Source organism: Aulonocara sp. 'chitande type north' Nkhata Bay, linkage group LG3 (genome assembly GCF_057382095.1).
Source record: "Aulonocara sp. 'chitande type north' Nkhata Bay isolate Kocher_YH1m ecotype deep benthic linkage group LG3, A_spYH_male_GT1.1, whole genome shotgun sequence".
Taxonomy (NCBI): Eukaryota; Metazoa; Chordata; class Actinopteri; order Cichliformes; family Cichlidae; genus Aulonocara; species Aulonocara sp. 'chitande type north' Nkhata Bay.
Window position 1 is genome coordinate 27,459,934 of NC_141346.1, and position 18,424 is coordinate 27,478,357.

At 39.6% G+C, this 18,424-nt stretch overlaps 1 protein-coding gene across 1 annotated transcript; it reads right to left on the reverse strand.

Annotated features, from left to right (window-relative positions):
- Window positions 1-519: 519 nt before the first annotated feature.
- On the reverse strand, window positions 520-15,253 carry LOC147334937 (protein NLRC3-like). Its single transcript, XM_086286850.1, has 12 exons — window positions 15,209-15,253; window positions 14,928-15,027; window positions 13,807-13,836; window positions 13,508-13,597; window positions 13,113-13,238; window positions 11,671-11,722; window positions 11,013-11,232; window positions 9,121-10,915; window positions 8,857-9,030; window positions 8,318-8,491; window positions 1,765-1,811; window positions 520-1,471 (listed from the first exon to the last, which is right to left on the reverse strand). The coding sequence occupies exons 3-12, from the start codon at window positions 13,812-13,814 to the stop codon at window positions 927-929; spliced, it is 3,231 nt and encodes a 1,076-aa protein (XP_086142976.1). The 5' UTR covers window positions 13,815-13,836; window positions 14,928-15,027; window positions 15,209-15,253; the 3' UTR covers window positions 520-926.
- Between the last annotated feature and the right edge of the window lie 3,171 nt (window positions 15,254-18,424).

Genomic DNA, 18,424 nt, shown 5'->3' on the forward strand with positions numbered 1-18,424 from the left:
GGGGTCGTAGCAAAGTGCTGTGTAACAATCAGTCCATTTATCATTAGTGCGAAACTGTTTTTGATTTTAGGTCCGGGAGGGCATCATGTGTAAAACTCAGCAAAGTCAAACATGTTGAACCACCCACTGTAGTGACCTCTTCTGGCAACAGAGGAACAAGTAGCTTCTCTCTTTTTTTCTAAACTGACAGCTGTTTTCTAGTTTTTCATTTCCATGAATATGTGAGGGTTTGCTTTATTTAGATAAATTAAAAGTTTATTGTTGGTAAATCAAGGCCATCATGTGAAAATGTCCTCCATAATTTTACTTTTTGGTTAAAGGTTAGAAAATGTACTCTAAAGGTTTTAAGTATAATAACAAGCATCTGTAAAAAAATAAATAAATAAGGAATAGTTTGATTTTTTTCATTTCTTTTTTTAAATATCAGTTTGCATGCATGTTCACAGATAAAACACACGAATAGAAACTCTGTCACAGATTTTATTCTTGTGATAACAAATGTATGAATAAAATACAAATTGACACATGAAGTGTGCATTTATACAACACGTAACATATCAATGCTATGTGACAAATCATCGGTATGTTGTGTGTTGGGAATGAGAATGCTCTGAGATTTCACTGCCTATTATTAAAAAAACAAAACAAAACACCTGGTTGCTCTAGCATCACCATACTGGAGGATCCAGAGATGCATTTCGTTCGCCATCCCAAAGATAAACTTAACCTTTAACAGGTCAAGTAGTTTCAGTAGATGAAAGTTAAAAAAAACTAAACAAAGTACAAAGTCATAATTTATCTAGAAGCATTTTTGGTAAACAAATGAAGCTCAATAGAGTAGAATAGCTCTTTATTGTCATTGTACATGTATTACTAAATTTTGGGTGCTCCACACTAATGTGAGAATGTGTCTTGTCGCAGTAAGTTCACTCTGAGCCGTCACAGAGAGAGACAGTGGAGCCAGGTGACTTTAGCTGAAACCCAGCATATAGTGCTTCAGTGAATTTGGTGTTGAAAGTGTGCAGGTGGATCAGTCTGTCAGGGAGGACACTGTAAAAGGACACAGTGCCTGCAGGGTAGTCCACATACACTGCTAATTTGTGAGAGACAATCGAGGAGGGGACAGCGATCACTATTGATGCGTAATTGTAATTTCCAAAGTAACCATCATCATTACTGCAGTAGAGACTGCAGGACTGATCAGTCCTTCCAAACCTGCTGTCATCGCCGTCTCCTTTCCGTCCAATTCCTACACAAGCTACACCGATTTGAACCTCTCCACTCCACTCGACCTCCCAGTAACAGCGACCAGTCAGACTGTTGGTACAGAGCAGCTGAGGCCAGTGATCAAACCTATGTTCATGATCAGGATACAGCTGTTCTTCTTTCACGTGTGTGACCTTCTTGTTGTTGTCAGACAGTTTGAGGTTCCTGTGTGCTGTGTTTAGATCCAGCGTCAGGTCACAGAAATCTAAAGGGGACAATGAGACACAGTGCAAATGGTCTGTAATAAACACTTTTAATTTTATTTGCATGGTTTTCATGTTAATGTATGAAGAAGATCCGGTATGCAAAAGTTTTTGATTTTTTAAGAGTGTGTTACCATCAGAAATTGGTTTCTACTTAGTAAGTAAGTAAGAAGATATGTAACTTTTTTGTAAAATTCATGATTACATATATTTGACAGAGGTACAACTAAAGTGTAAAAAATGTGAACACAGTACAACATGGTGTAAATAGAACTGATACATCAAAAATACTTACATTTCCTTAGACCTGGTCTCATCCACTGGACTCCTTGAGGCTCCACACTGAAATGAGAATTTTATCTTTTAGTGTGAAAACATGCCTTTATATTGTCTGAGTAATCTTTTCTAGAGAAATAATCTTGTTTCCTTTTATTCCATAATAAAATGAAAACGATAATGCACTTCCAGTTCTATGGATTTATATATCAAAGTAAATTTTTTAAAAAAGAAACCAACTGGTCTGTACAAGGTTCTTAAATTACCTAAATACAACCTGAGAAAATTGAAAAAATTAGACATGTAAATAAAAAGCCAAAATCCTGTATAAATGACACTGTGTAAAACAGTTCACACTTGTAGCATCCGCTTAGCCATGAGTAGGAATCGAATAACTTAAGAGGAACTTTGAAGAAGAATTCTTAATTTTCTCACATGACTATATCTGCTCTGCATAAATAACAACTACTTGCTTCACTTTTTTTTTCTTTACAATAGGAAAGTCAAAATCCTGTTCCAAAGATTAGGGTGGTTCTGCATTTATTGGTGTAACGGTACACGTAAGCTCCAGACTGAGATGTCTTGATGCATGCTCAATCATCCAGGTAAGTAAATCCCAAAAGGTTGATTCTGTTCATCTGGATGTAACGTTTTCAGTGGGAAACTCCTCACAGCCTATTGTTCACATGTGCTAGCTTCAGTCATTACGCATTGAACTGTATATAAGGTTGGGGAAACCTGCAATCAGCTCAGATTAAAGAAGTCACTTGGATGAGTGACAAAACGTTTGTCCCACTGAAAACATCCAGGTGAACAGAATCAACCTTTTGGGGCTCCAGACTGAGACTAAGTCTGAGAAAACAATCTGACCCAAAACATTGGCATGTATGGCAATACATCTGGTAATAAAGGGAAATGAAACAAAAGGGTTACATAATATCAAAAAATCAATTCTGTTTATCTGGACTCTGCATTTTCAGTGGGAGAAACGTTTTGTCACCCATCCATGACTTCTTCAGGCTCAGCTGACTGCAGGTTTCACCAACCTTATAAACAGTACACAGCAAATTCAAAAGTGTTAAATGTTTTGGTGTTAATAGTCTTCTTGCAAAAGTAGAGTTAATTTTACTCTAAGTAGAGTCACATTCTACGTACGGGTCGGCAGTAATACATCCAGCACCATCATTTTAAACATGGGGGCCCCGCAGGGATGCGTGCTGAGCCCCCTCCTCTTCACTCTGCTGACCCATGACTGCACTCCATCATACAGCTCCAACCTCTTCATCAAGTTTGCGGACGACACAACGGTGGTGGGTCTCATTAGCAACAGGGATGAGACCGACTACAGAAGTGAGGTGAGACGCCTGGCCACGTGGTGTGTTGACAACAATCTCTCTCTGAATGTGGAGAAGACGAAGGAGATTGTTGTGGACTTCAGGAGAATGCACACCCAACATGCTCCTCTGACCATTGACGGAGCGTCTGTGGAGAGAGTGAGCAGCACCAAGTTCTTGGGTGTGCACATCACAGAGGATCTCTCCTGGACGTACAACACCACAGCACTGGCCAAGAAATCACAGCAGTGTCTCTTCTTTCTCCGCAAACTAAGAAGAGCAGGAGCACCAGCCCCCATCATGCACACTTTCTACAGAGGCACCATCGAGAGCATCCTGTCGAGCTGCATCACTGTGTGGTTTGGAACCTGCAATGCGTCCTGTCATAGAACCCTCCAACGCATAGTGAGAGCTGCAGAGAGGATCATTGGTGTCTCTCTCCCCTCCCTCCAGGACATTTACAGCACCCGTCTCACTAAAAAAGCCCTTTGCATAGCGGCTGATCCCACGCACCCAATGCAAAGCTTCTTCAAGTTGCTGCCGTCAGGGAGGTTTAATCCTTAATGGCCTGGAGTCTCCAGGCCAGGACCAGCAGACTGAAGGACAGCTTCATCCATCAGGCTGTCAGGAAGCTTAACTCCCTCCCGATTCTGCCCCCTCTCCCCTCTTCTCCTCCATGGTCTCACTGAACTCTGTCACACACACACACACACACACACACACACACACACACACACACACACACACACACACTCTCTCTCTGACTCACTCACTGGCCTGCACCAGTTACCAGTCACCTTGTGGAGCATTGGACTGCCACTACCTCATAAGACTTTGTTGTTACACTATCTCTTACCGTACATTACTAAATCTCCATTTGCACTATTTGCCTATTTGCACTACTCTGCCTGGTTTACACTCAATGTCATTTACCCTTACTTGAATATTGTATATTGTATAGCTTTCTTGGTATAATTGTATTGTATTTATTTAAATTTTTACTTTTTAATTATTTTACTTGCATTTCTTAATCACTCTCTTATATTTAAATGTTCTTTTGCTATTTCATCTAGGGTTTGAGAGTAACGAAATTTCTATTCTCTGTATGTCCTGTACATGTGGTAGAATTGACAAATAAAGTTGACTTTGACTTTGCCTTGATTCTTTTAATGTAACTCTGAGGTGTAAAATGATAGTAGTTAAAATCGAGTGTTAAAAATGAGTGTTTCTATGTCAAATCTGGAGGTGTTACAATGGAAACATTAACTCTTGACCTCTTAACTCTGAACTCCTAGAGGGGCTACGACACCAACAGAGTAAATTCACAGACTCCGCCCCCAGCACGGCTCCAATCGAAGCTGAAGTGAAGCCGTTTCAGAACATTTTGCTCTACATATTCGAGTTGTTTGCCATGCTTGGTAAGTCATTCTTTCAAAGATTGTTTCAATTATTATTATGAGCTTTTACTTCTGTGGCTCTTTGGAGTTGAGACAAAGCTGTGTGAAAGGCATTAGCCATGTTGCTCGGTGATAGCATAATATTCTGTTTTAGCTAGCTGAAAGGTATTGTTTGCGGGCAAATACCACAGCCTTGAACAAAGCTTGCATGTGAATTTTCAGTCAAACTTTTGGTCAAATACACCTAAAACAATGTCTAGAATGTGAAATGTTGGTATAATGGTGCTACTTGAAGCCTGAAAACGATCGCCCATAAAAAAAAAAAACGAGCAAACAGCAGTAGCAGGCGTCCTGACTGGGTTCTACGTTAGCATAGATCCCTCCAGAGTTTTGTGCACACGGTTTAGGTAAAAATGAAAAAGGTTGAGGTTTTACATTTAGTTCAGTATTACCTGTTGCCTGTGTCCTTGTCTTTTGGGAAAATACTTTACACAAGTAATGGCTCAAAGAGGATTCCTTTTTTTTTTTACTGTGCTGCAATTGTTTACTGGATTTTTTGTGCCATTATTTAGTGTCAACTAATTTTTATTCAATCTCCACACAGGATATGCTTGTGAAGATGGAATATGGGGGAGAGTGGAAGTGCGTTGAAGTTCCACAAAGGGATGAATGAAGGACATGCATATTGTATTGAAGAAATAAGTGTTGAGAATGCTGTTATTTGCATTTACCATGTCAGACCTTTTGATAAACACAATTCTAATGAAAGTGAGAACATGTACACTGTTGCATCTTTCAGAAAATGTTTTGAAATTGTGGTGCACAGTTCAGAATAAATGTTTTTCAAAAACCATTGCGTCTTTTTAGTAAATGTTTATTTCCAAAAGAAATTTCTAGAAGTTCAGAACAGTAAAATTCCCGCTTTTTAGAATGAATTAGAAGATAACTCTTACGTAGTTAAACTAAAATACTCTTTGAGAGTTAATATATAAACTCTTAACACCAAGTGTTAAATTATCAACTCCAGAGAGATTTGGTGTTTAACACTAAATCAGAGTTAACGTACCAACTCTCCAAAAAGAGTTAAATTAACACTCTCTGGTGTGGACCCATATAGACACTTTAAAAGTGTTGAAATCAAATCAGACAGTGTTAATTTGGACATGCTGGATTTGCTGTGTACATTTGCAAAATAACGGAAAAAAGCCCACTTGTTCTAGTGGAAAAACATGGTGAACACAGCAGGAACGAATTAGGTGTCATCTGACAGGAGGAAGCAGAACTGCACACACTGAACACAGAACTTGAGATTGTCAAAATAAAACAGGAAACACACTGAGACACAGACCAAGAGACAAAGGCTTGACAAAGGGGCCGGGGGAGAAAACAGACAGGGATGGACATGACAGATTAGGTAGAAAGGATTGTACACAAGGAGAGAAACATGGGAACAACTAAGGGAGACGAGGCCTGGAGGGAGAGGGAGTGAGCGAGAGACAGAGAGGGGGAGAGGGAGGGACACAGAGCAGGCAAAGAGACATAATGGCTGAGGAAAAGAGACATGGATGGACATGACAGACAGAGGAGACATGGAAAGAAACACATGGAGGGGAAAACGGGAACAGAAAAGCGAGATGAAACACAAAGACATGACTGGGGGACACATGAATAAACGTAAAGACATTAGGAAAACTAAAACCCAAACCTAAATCATCTTAACCTCTTAAACCCCAACGCCCCCTGATACGGGGGCAAAAGGCAGGAGATCAGTTAGGCTTAAGGGGCTTAAGAGGTTAATAAAGTAAAGTGTCAACAATCCCAAAATAAACTCAAACCCCCCATCGCAGACCAAGAACTATGACAAAGACACTTGTCAGAATTTGTCAGGGTTAAACACATCAAAACCACACTTAGCTATTGTGACACCTACAAGTGTATGGTCACAGTTGTAATCTGCTGGAAACATTTACTGATGTAAAAGCCTTTGGTTCACTGCTGTATTGCACTTTTCAGTTAAGGTTATGAAAATTGCGTGGCGTCGCCACAATTCCACTTGTAGTGTAAAGACGTGGTGGGTCTTACTACATCTGTTTTATTTCGTAGCACATGTAGCTCTGAGACATAATTTTAACCTGATGTTAGTAGAAGTTTTACAGTTGATGATTTCAACATAACCTCATTCTTACTCATTATATTGCTAAATGTAAATAGACTGGTTTATATTTACTTTTGGACAACTATAGAATATGTTTGTTTATTGTTTGCAAATATAGTGTTTAATCTTTTAAGGTATAAAGAGTTTATAACGGTAATAATAAGCAGGTTATTCGCAGTGCTAATATCACTGCACAGAGATATTGTTGAAGCTGGACAGCAGCAGGATTTAGTTACAGATTTATTGTAAATAAGGAGACTGATATAAGATCATTATTTTGTAGATCTATACTTGTGAAAAAAACAATGCGACCAAGTGGGTTTAACATGTGAACCTGACTGAATATGATGGTTTTTTTGTCACAAGAGGAATGACTGAAGGAAAGAGGAACGTGTGTATAAATGAACAGAAAACAATGGTATAAAATTCTGTGTAATAGAAAGACAAGGAAGAGCCTCCACAACTTATGTCTCCAGTCTCTACTTTTCTGTATAAAATAGTCCCCATAGAAGGCCTATAACACGATGGTTATGTGATGTTGGTGTTGTGAGCAACACTTTAAAGCAGTGTAGTAAAAAACTGAACTTCATAAGATCGACACAGTTTCAAACATCAGTATCAAGGGTCCCATCCCAAGCTATTTGTTACATTCTCCCTCAAGCTGTGTATTCCTCCTTGTGTATTTCTGCATTTCCTGAGCAACTTTAATTTGTATTTTGTTAAGCTCAGCAATAAAGCTTCCTTTTAATCACCTTGTTTCCCATGTCCTGCATTTTGGGTCTAACTAATCTTGCCACACAGCCAAGCTTTACACACAACGAGAGAGAGCAATGCTCATGGGCAATGATGATGAATCCTGATGGGATGTGATTGGGGTAAATACCTCAATCTTTTATTGAAATGCACAATCTCAATTGTCAACCTTGATGAGGTTGCAAGGTCATGCAGTCATAAGGTAGTGGGTGCCTATTTCATTTGATTTTAAACACTGTTTGAGGCCTAACTCATCATGATCCCAGCCTTATTTGTTTTTAGTCAATTATTTTCTCAAAACTTGGCAGTCTGGAAACAAAGAAAATAATCGATCTGATACAGAGCAAAAACTAATTTGAAAAAAGTCAGTTTTGCCTCTCTCTTGAATTAAAGGTTAAGGTAAACTTAGAGTTAAGGTTATCACTTACTTTACTTTTTTGTCCATAATTGGATAGATATATTGTAGATAGACAGGAAAGTGGTGAGAGAAAGATGAAAAGACATGCAGCAAAAGGCTGCTTGAACCCAGGCCTACTGCTCTCCGGCCATACGGCATATGGTCGCCTGTTCACCCACTGAGCTAAAGCAGATCAACAAGATTACCACTTATTGTGAATGATATCACAGTATGCAACTGCTTGGCAAAGACTGTGACAGCTGGGATATGTTTGAGCACCACTTTTGACCAGCAAGAGAAGAAAATGTTAGAGATGATTGATTTTGTGATTTTGACTCACAGATGAGCTTTACTGTGATTGGTTCTGAGTCATTCAGCCACACAGTTGCCCATTTGACTGGACATACAGACTATATTACGGGCCATCAGGTCAGTGGTTACAATAAACCCTTAAATGAATTCAAGTAAATATCTGCTCTTCCTTACAAAATGTTGGAGAAAAAATATATTTTCAGCTTTATTTCCTGTTTTCCTACCAGAGTATGTCCAGTTTCACATGTGGATCCTGCTGTTGAGCAGACAAAAGCTTCATTCCTGAGTCTCCTGGATGATTATAGCTCAAGTCCAGCTCTTTCAAAAAGGAGGGATTGGAGCGCACAGCTGTGGCCAGAGAGGTGAAGCCTGTTCCTGTGATCTGACAGCCTGACAACCTTAAAACACATACAACAATGTAAGGAACTGCTCTGCATTTGATGATGTACATGCAGTCAAATGAACAGATTCTGATTTCAGTTAAAGTAGTTTTAAAAAAGGCTTTTAAGGACTCTGTTTAAAAACATGGAAAAAATATTATTACATTTTATTTTATACTATGATGGACAGACATAAATAAAGTTATGTTTGTTTGTGTGTGTGTGTGTGTGTGTGTGTGTGTGTGTGTGTGTGTGTGTGTGTCTTTCTCTTCTACTGTGCTCTTTCAGAGCTTACACCAGAAGAGAAACAACATCTTAAATCTATAAAATAATGACAGTTGTTGTGAAATATCCAAATCTCCTGAAACAAAGAATCAGCTAACCTGAGAGTTTCCAGCACACAGTGTGGACTCCCAAGTCCAACACAAAGCAGCTTCACTCCTGAGTCCTGGAGGTTGTTGTTACTCATGTCCAGCTCTCTCAGGCTGGAGGACTGAGAACTTAGAATTGAGGAAAGAGTTTGACAGCTTCTCTCTGTGAGGTTACAGCCGCTTAACCTAGAAAGACATGAATAGCAGTGAACTTTCCAAACTTTTGAAATAAATACTTTAAAGCAATCTCTTGCCAGGATTAAACTGGATACTTACTGGGCTTTCTTACAGGCTTTGACCACTGGCAGCAGCTGCAGAAGAGCCTCTTCTGAAGCTGAATATTTCCTCAAGTCAAACTCATCCACACCTGTTTCTGATGACAGTAAGATGAAGACCAGAGCTGACCACTGAGCAGGAGAGAGATCAACTTTAGACAGTTGTCCTAAACTCAGTTGATGCTGGACCTCCTTCACTACAGAGTCATCATTCAATTCATTCAGACAGTGGAACAGATTGATGCTTTTCTCAGGAGAGAGAGCGCCATTCGTCTTTTTTTTAACATACTGAGCTGTTTCCTGATTTATCTGTGAGCTGTTTCCTGTTTGTGTGAGCAGGCCTTGTAAGAGATTCTGATTGGTCTGCAGTGAAAGACCAAGGAGGAACCGGAGAAACATGTCCAGATGTCCATTTGGACTTCGTAAGGCCTTGTCCACGGCACTCTGGTAGAACTGTCTTACTGAAGACTCATCAGTCTGCACTGAGGCTGTTTCTTCTTCCTCCAGCAGATTGATACCAGATTTGGTGAATGTCAGATGCACATGAAGAGCAGCTAAAAACTCTTGAATGCTCAGATGGACAAAACAGTAAACTTTCTCTTGGTACAGCCCTCTCTCTTCTTTAAAGATCTGTGTGAACACTCCTGAGTACACTGAGGCTTCTCTGACATTAATGCCACACTCTGTCAGGTCTGATTCATAGAAGATCAGGTTTCCTTTCTGCAGCTCCTGAAACGCCAGTTTCCCCAGTGCTTCAATCATCTTCCTGCTCTCTGGACTCCAGAGAGGATCTGTCTCAGCTCCTCCATCATACTTGATGTTCTTCACTTTGGTCTGAACCACCAGGAAGTGAATGTACATCTCAGTCAGTGTCTTGGGCAGCTTCCCTCCAGCCGGTTTGGTTTTTAACAAACTCTCTAGAACTGTAGCAGTGATCAAGCAGAAGATTGGGATGTGACACATGATGTGGAGGCTTCGTGATGTCTTGATGTGAGAGATTATGGTGTTGGCCTCTTCCTTGTCTCTAAGTCTCTTCCTGAAGTACTCTTCCTTCTGTGGGTCAGTGAACCCTCTGACCTCTGTAACCATGTCTATATATTCAGCAGGGATCTGATTGGCTGCTGCAGGTCGTGTGGTTATCCAGATGTGAGCAGAAGGAAGCAACTTTCCCCTGATGAGGTTTGTCAGCAGCACATCCACTGATGTGGACTCTGTAACATCAGTGAGGATCTCAGTGATGTGGAAGTTCAGAGGAAGTCGACACTCATCCAGACCATCAAAGATGAACACAACTTTGAACTTTTTAAAGTTACAGATTCCTGCTTCTTTGATTTCAGTGAAGAAGTGATGAATAAGTCCCACTAAGCTGAACTTTTTATCCCTCAGTAAATTCAGCTCTCTGAATGGGAATGGAAACATGAACTGGATGTCCTGGTTGGTCTTGTCTTCAGTCCAGTCCAAAGTGAACTTTTGTGTCAGGAATGTTTTCCCGATGCCAGCCACTCCTTTGGTCAGAACTGTTCTGATTGGTTTGTCTCTTCCAGTCGAAGCTTTAAAGATGTCTTCACACCTGATTGTTGTTTCTGGTCTGTCTGGTTTCCAGGAGAACATTTCAATCTGTCTGACCTCATGTTCAGTGTTGACCACTCCGGTCCCTCCCTCTGTGATGCAGAGCTCTGTGTAGATCTCATTTAGAGTGGTTTGGTTTCCTGGTTTAGCAATCCCCTCAGAGACACACTGGAACTTCTTCTTTAGGTTACATTTAAAAGTATTCTCACAAAGTGGATCAGGATTTTCTACAGGAAAGAACCAGAAACATGAGTGTTATGATTATAGAAAATGTGACAATTTCATTCCTGTAAAGACTGAATTTATGAAGAGAAATCCTCTCACTGCTCTGCAGACAGTCAGCCAGCTCCTGCTGTTTCATTATTCTCAGGAAGTTAACTGCAAGTTTCAGAAATGCCTCTCTGCTGCTCCTTCTCTGCTTCTCTTCCTCACTGTCCAACACCTCCTCTTCATCCCTCTGACACTCTGAATAATCTGGATTCAGATCATTCTGCATCTTCTTTAGCTCGTCCTTCACAAACATGATAATGTTTCCCTCCAGTATCTGGAAAATAAGCAACACAATCTGAATTCACAAAAATCAGATCTTCATAGTAAAAATAATTTTTCACAGATTTATTTTTCTGTGTGTTTTCAATTTAACAAAAATACCCTGTACTTATGTTCATTTTACAGGAAACAATAAAATAATAACATAAATTAAATTAAATAAGTACTCGGTTATTTCCCCATCTTACATCTTATGTTCCCTGTAGTTTCCTGCAAATTCCACATAAGTAAAGGGTACTTGCGCCTTATTTTCAGGTCGTGTTATAAAGTTATGCTGAAGCTTTGCTTTGAAAAGTGTTTCATAAATAAAAATAAAGTAAAAAATTAATTCCCTGTTGAATTATTTCTGGAATTTTGCCATAATTTTATGACGAAGATTGTACTGTGCAACATGAAAACAATTACAAACAGAGGTTGGTGTACATGTACAAACCTTAAATATTGAGTCCAGATCAGTTTGATGCTGCAGACTCTCCTGATCAGCTCTGTGGAGACATCATTATTTATTTTATTTTTTTAGAAAGAGGGGCAATACATATTAATGAACATTTTAACAAATTTAAATATGCCAGATTATAGCCTTGGGCTAATTTTCATCTGCATGAAGAAATTAGAACCATTTACCACATAAATACAAGCCAAAGATTTCTTCTTCTACTGTTAGATGATCATCCTGATTAAAACAAGCACAACTGTGCTGTAACAAACCTATTATGTCAATTTATAGACTTATTTATTTATTTATTTATTTAACTCCACTAGTCCAAAACTAACAGGTCAGTGATGGTTCTGTACCAGTGTTCTTGTAATGACCATATTATGGATATTTCCTGCACATTGCATCATCACATTAAAAAAGTCAGATTCGTGTTGATGTGTTGAAGTGTTTCATTTTAAATTTGACCGTTTTTAAAAATACAAACACCAGGGAAGAGCATCTTACAGCAGCTGAAGCTTTTTTCTGAGTAAAAAAACTTAAAATACACAAATTAAAAAATCGTAAGATGACACTTTGAATCAGCTACATCTGTGGTGTTCAGTGTCCAGATGCTGAACAACAAAATGATCATCTTACTACATGACTCATTTTGTCATGTTATTTCATGGAGGTCATATAAAAAGGAACCACTGGTGAAAAATGTAATGTAAATGGTATGGTAATGTAAAAGGCCTTCATTTGTATGGCGCTCAGTCCCTAAGGACCCCAAAGCGCTTCACACTACATTCAGTCATTCACACACTGGCAATAGCAAGCTACATTGTAGCCACAGCTGCCCTGGGGCGCACTGACAGAAGCGAGGCTGCTGGACACTGGCGCCACAGGGCCCTCTGACCAAAACCAGTAGTCAAACATGGGGTTAGTATCTTGCCCAAGGATATTTGGCATGCAGCCAGGAGGCAGCCTGGGTTTGAACCACCGACCTTCTGATTAGTGGCTGACCTGCTCTGCCACCTGAGCTACAGCCACCCCAATTGAATGTAATGTAAATATCAAGTTTAAAAAAAAAGATTTGCTGTTGTCCTTATTAGTTTTGTTGACGATTGTCATGGTGATGGTGTGTCACTATGAATTATGAGAATCATTTAATAGTTAGAGAAATTCATCAGCTCATATGGTGGCATCCAGCACCACACATACAGCTGCAGATCATTTCACCTTCCTATGCAAAACTGGCAACTGCATCAGAGTCAAAAGAGTCAAACTAACTGCTGACACATTCCTGCTGATTACCACAGCCCAGTGCAGGGAATGCAGGGCTGTTAAAATAGATTTATTTTTCTTTTAAGTTAGCAGCCTCACTTATGGAGCTCTTCAATCTCAGGACTGAGGCCAGGTGTACCACAGAGCTGTAAGGTAAATGTGAAATGTCTTACTCCTCAGCAGCAGCAGCAGACTTTCTTCCTTTAAAGTTGGTGATGAAATATTTTGACCGATCACTCTTCAAAGACACACAGCTGGGTCCAGGTTCAGGTTCAAGCGCATCTGGTGTCTCAGTGATCCTGGTGAACAGAGAAATTACATTTTTAGCCTTCTGACACAAAAAGTAGGATAAACTTGGAGCTAGTCACAGTGATAATATTACAGTAAGGCTAAAAAGTTTGATGCTCTTCACAATGTTCTCTTTAGTCTGTTTGTTTATCCAGCTGTCTTTTCTTCTTTTTGTGAACAAAGTTAAAAATAAATAAATAAATAAATAAATTACTAAACCAAACCTTCTCACTGTTTACTCATGGAGTTAAGATACGTTTAACATTTTGTTAAGTCTTACCTCTCATCAGGAGTCAGTTTCCTTCTTTTAAAGTCAGGGCGATCTTCCTGTGGAGATCTGGGTCTGATCTCAGGCTCAGGAGAGTCTGGTCTGAGGAGTGAGGAAAAGAATAAGGCAGGGTTATATATATACACTTTTTTAATCTCCAGGTGGAACATACGCTGGAAAAACCTTGCAGGGTTAAATTGAATTAACAAAACAGAGAGCAGTTTTTTTGTAGAGAGTTACTGCATGTATGAAATCATTTCTGTATTTGTTCTTTTAGCAGTGACGATAATGTGAGGTTTTGTGTGTGATACCTTTCCATGTTGGTAAAAACCTGCAGTCACCTGATGGAAGAGAAAAGTGAGAATAAAACACACATAATCTGTTTATTGAGATATTTGATAGCAATAAGGTATCGCTATCAAATACCTGTTTAATTATAATAATAGTTTTATATTATATTATATTATATTATATTATATTATATTATATTATATTATATTATATTATATTATATTATATTATAATTAAGGTTTCATTGTTTGTCAACAAAAATCTGAAAGAGTCAACAAACAATCATTAGATTAGATTAGATTAGATTAGATAGAACTTTATTAATCCCTCGGGTGGGTTCCTCTGGGAAATTCGATTTCCAAAAAGCACAGCACCGACAGAAGTTTCAGAGTTACAGAATATTATATATATATATATATATATATACACACACACACACACACACACACACACAATCATTGTGATGATTAAACTTTTTAAAGAGGAGATTAAATAGAAAACAAATAATAAAAAGCATAAAAAACTTACATGATATAAATCAGATCAAAGATTCACTTTTTCATCATCTTCCTGAACACTGTCTGTCTGCAGCTGTTTGCTGTCTGCACTGGGAGAAGATCTGATTCTGTTCTTTCTCTATTAAGGTTTTGTCTTACTTTCACCACTTTATGCTTCAGGAGTTTGAGTCTGTATTTAAGTAAACTATTCTGTAGCTCACTTCCTTGTTTTTCTCTTATACGTTCCTGATTTGAATACAGGTGCTCACTGTACTGATGACACGCCTACACTGTTAGACTGGTTAAACTGGTTAAACTGGTTAAACACTTGTTCTGGTGTTTTGCTGAATTTCCTGCCCCTGGCTACTGAATTTCATCCATCAAGTAAAGGGTTTGAACAACTAAACATAAATTATGCAGTTACTAAATGGTGTAAAACATTTTAATCGAATAATAATTATGTTAAGAACTGTAGGGCTCTGCGTCCTGACAACGTCAGAAATGATCCAGCCACCTGAATCAGACACATGATAAACTACACAGAGCTCATCACCCAGAGGCATTAACAGTTTTGTCAAAGCACATAAAACCATCATCTGATTGTCTGAAAACACAAAAAACCTAATTCATGGTTCATGTCTCACCTTTAGTCCTTCCAACAGAGTCTGTTCTGCCTGCAGTGGGAAACCTTCAGCCTCCTCAGTCCAGTAAAAAGGTTCTCAAAGGTTTTGTGGTCACGAGCCCCTTTCAGAGGACAACATTATCCCATATAATCAGCTGATTTGGTCTTAGCTTCACATGATGATGTGCACTGACTGAAATATTTAACCACGTTCACCAGATAGCTGACTGGCTAATAATTCATTGGTAGCAGGACAGAAGACACAGAATTACAGTAAAAATAAATGAAAGATAAAATACATACATCTGCCGTGTGTCCTTCTGTCACTCTGTACTTTTTTCATCAGCCCTTACAGGACAAAGAACCAAGTCTACTTTCATATGCAAACACAGCCGTCACGCCCGGCTGCCTGAGGTCAGGTTACATCAGTGAGTTTGTTCCTCTGTTTGTTTTCACTTCAGCTTCTGTTCAGTTTTCAGCAGCTTCGAAGAAACACACAGTTATTATTAGGTTTGGTTTTATGAGTAAAGTTTGAAGACAGCAGTAAAACAGGAGTAAAAAATAAAAATAATTATGTGTGCGTGTTGACCTTGAAACAAAAAATATGATCCTCTGTAATAGGAACTAATATGAGCTCATGTTTATGTGTCTCTTTGGCACACTTAGAAATGTTAATGTAGGTAAACTGGAAAATTTATTAATATTAATAATAATTCAGTGTCCAATCTCAGGTCATTGGCTCAGACGCAGTTTTCTTTCACTCTACCTGAGCTCACCATCTCGGTAACAGCCCCACTCTTTGGTGTAAATGAGTCTTTATATTTGCTTTCTGTAACTTGATTTTTCTTACTTATTGTGTGCTCACTGTCTGTGTGTTTGTGTGTGTTTGTTCCTGATGCTTCACTTTTGTTGTTGTTTCAGTTCCAGCCTGAACTTTGAACTACATGATCACACAGTGGATTCTCCATTTTGTGCCAAAATCTGTTTTGAGTTTTCAACAACAGGTGTTTAAATCCACTGTTTCCCCTGTTCTGTTGGGCCTGCCTGTGTTAGAGCCTAAAACATTACACACATCACACTGGAGTGGGCGTTCACAACCAAACCTGGCAGATCCTGGAATTATATTTTTATCTTCTGTGGAGAGATAACAGATCAAACAATCTCTGTCCTGTATTATGTCCATGACAGTTTGTTTGGGCAGAAATCTGGTTTCATTTAACACAACGTATTCACCTCAACACCTGTCATGTTCATGAAGGCGATGAGGTGTCAGAGTCTCAGGAAGGACGAATCAGACTTCAGCTGTTCAGACTCAGGACTGATGACTCGGGACTGGACCTGTGTCAGATGAACACTGATCATGGCTTCAGCTCTTTTGTCAAACTGAGTCTGAGAAAAAATGAACTTTTTTTAATATTTCCTTTCTGTTTGAATCTAAAAGAGGCCTAAACACACAAGATATCAATAGAAATCCCAGGACGTCCTCTATTTAGTACATGAGGACTTAGCTAAAAAGGGGCAACAGATATAGACTTAAAACAAATGTCCATTACAGAGGACATAAATGCTGCTTCTCAGGAGGATAAATGTGTCAGGTTTGGTGGTGAACGTCCACTCCAGTGTGATGTTGTGGTTCTCCTCTGCCTGATAGCAGGTCTGTGTCACATTGACTACAAATGATCCTGTTGAGGAGACAGAGAGGGAAAGAGAGGAGCAGACACACTGAGAACTGGAACAAATCTGTTGTTGAGCTTTATTTGGAGTTCATAAAGTGAAGCTGTAAACTAACCAGAGACACATGAGGTGAGGATGATGAGCAGCAGGATCCTGCAGATCATCTTCTCCCTGTGACGATAAAATTTGATTTGAGGAAGAACCTTTTCACACACATTTATATGTTTTAATTAAAAGTATAAAAAACTTAGCAGAGCTGAATCTTGTCTCACATGAACTTTCTCATCTTCTAAAACATTTTGGCTGCTACCCCTCAGCCTCTCAGCAGCTGCACTTCTGGTAAATGTGAAAATCACAGGTGATCTCAGAAACGTTGACTCTGAACTTGAGGTCAAGATCACAGGGATTCAAACTCATCTCAGAGCTGACAACCTGTCTCTGAATGTGGACAAAACAAAAGAGATGATTGTTGACTTCAGGAGAGCACGGAGAGATCACTGCCCACTTAACATCAATAGATCCTCTGTGGAGGTTGTCAAGAGCACCAGATTCCTTGGTCTCTACCTGGTGGAGAACCTCTCCTGGTCCCTCAACACCAGCTCCATAACCAAAAAGCCCAGCAGCGTGTCTACTTCCTGCAGAAGCTGAGGAAAGCCCATCTGCCATCATCCATTCTTACCACCTTCTACAGAGGGACTGTCGAGAGCATCCTGAGCAGCTGCATCACTGCCTGGTGTGGTAACTGCACCATATCGGATTGCAATACCCTACAATGGATAGTGAGAGCAGCTGAGAAGATCATTGGAGCCTCTCTTCCCTCCACCAAGGACACTTTCAGCACCCGCTCCATCTGCAACGCCACCAGCACTATGGAGGACCTCACACACACTTTTCACCCTGCTGACTTCTGGAAAGAGGTACCGGAGCATTCGGGCCCTCACTGCCACACTATGGAACAGTTTCTTCCCCCAAGCTGTCAGACTCCTGAACACTCAGTGACTGGACACACACACACACACACACACACACACATCCATTGCACTGTCTTGTGTCTGTGTCGCCCTGTTCTGTCTAGTGTTGCACTGTCTTGTCTTGTTTTCTTAGAAATTTTTTGCACATTGCACTTTACGTAGTCCCGTGTTTTTCTATTATATGTCATATGTAGCACCAGGGTCTCAGAGGAAAGCTGTCATTTCACTCTGTACTGTACGACTGCACATGGTAATGACAATAACAGACACTTGACCCTTGGCAGAGTCTGCAGCCACAGTTTCAGTGCAGCTCACCAGCACATGAAGAGTTAATGTTCGTCTATGATCCAAATCATGATCATTGTTCTGTGCACACTTTCAGCTACAAGATGTAAAATTGTCTGTTGACATCAGAGTGAAGTGTGTTGTTTTGTTACTCCAGTAACATGTTTAGATGTTTGCAGGCTGAGTTTATCTGTACCCGTCCTTGCGTTTCTCCGTCTCTGGCAGCTGTCTCTACGAACCATGAGCTCCTCTCTATGAACCTGGAAGAACATGTGACGTTTTTTCTGTTGATTTTACCCGGTGCATTTCACTCACTGACCTGCAAGATAAAAACTAAATATCAGTGTAACAGATTTTCATTTCATCAGAGCTCACAGATAAGTTGAGCATTAGCCAACAGGGGGCGTTTCTCACCAGAAAATAAATGAGGCAAAATTAAACAGGTCATGTGATCGGTGTTCTTTAAAAGTTCCTTTCAGACTCACTGGTTTATTTGAAAGTTACAGGTTAGTGCAGGATAAACAGGTTAGTTTGCTGCACTGTGATGGATTTAACAGAACAGTGTGTGACTGCTGCACAGTGGCTGTGG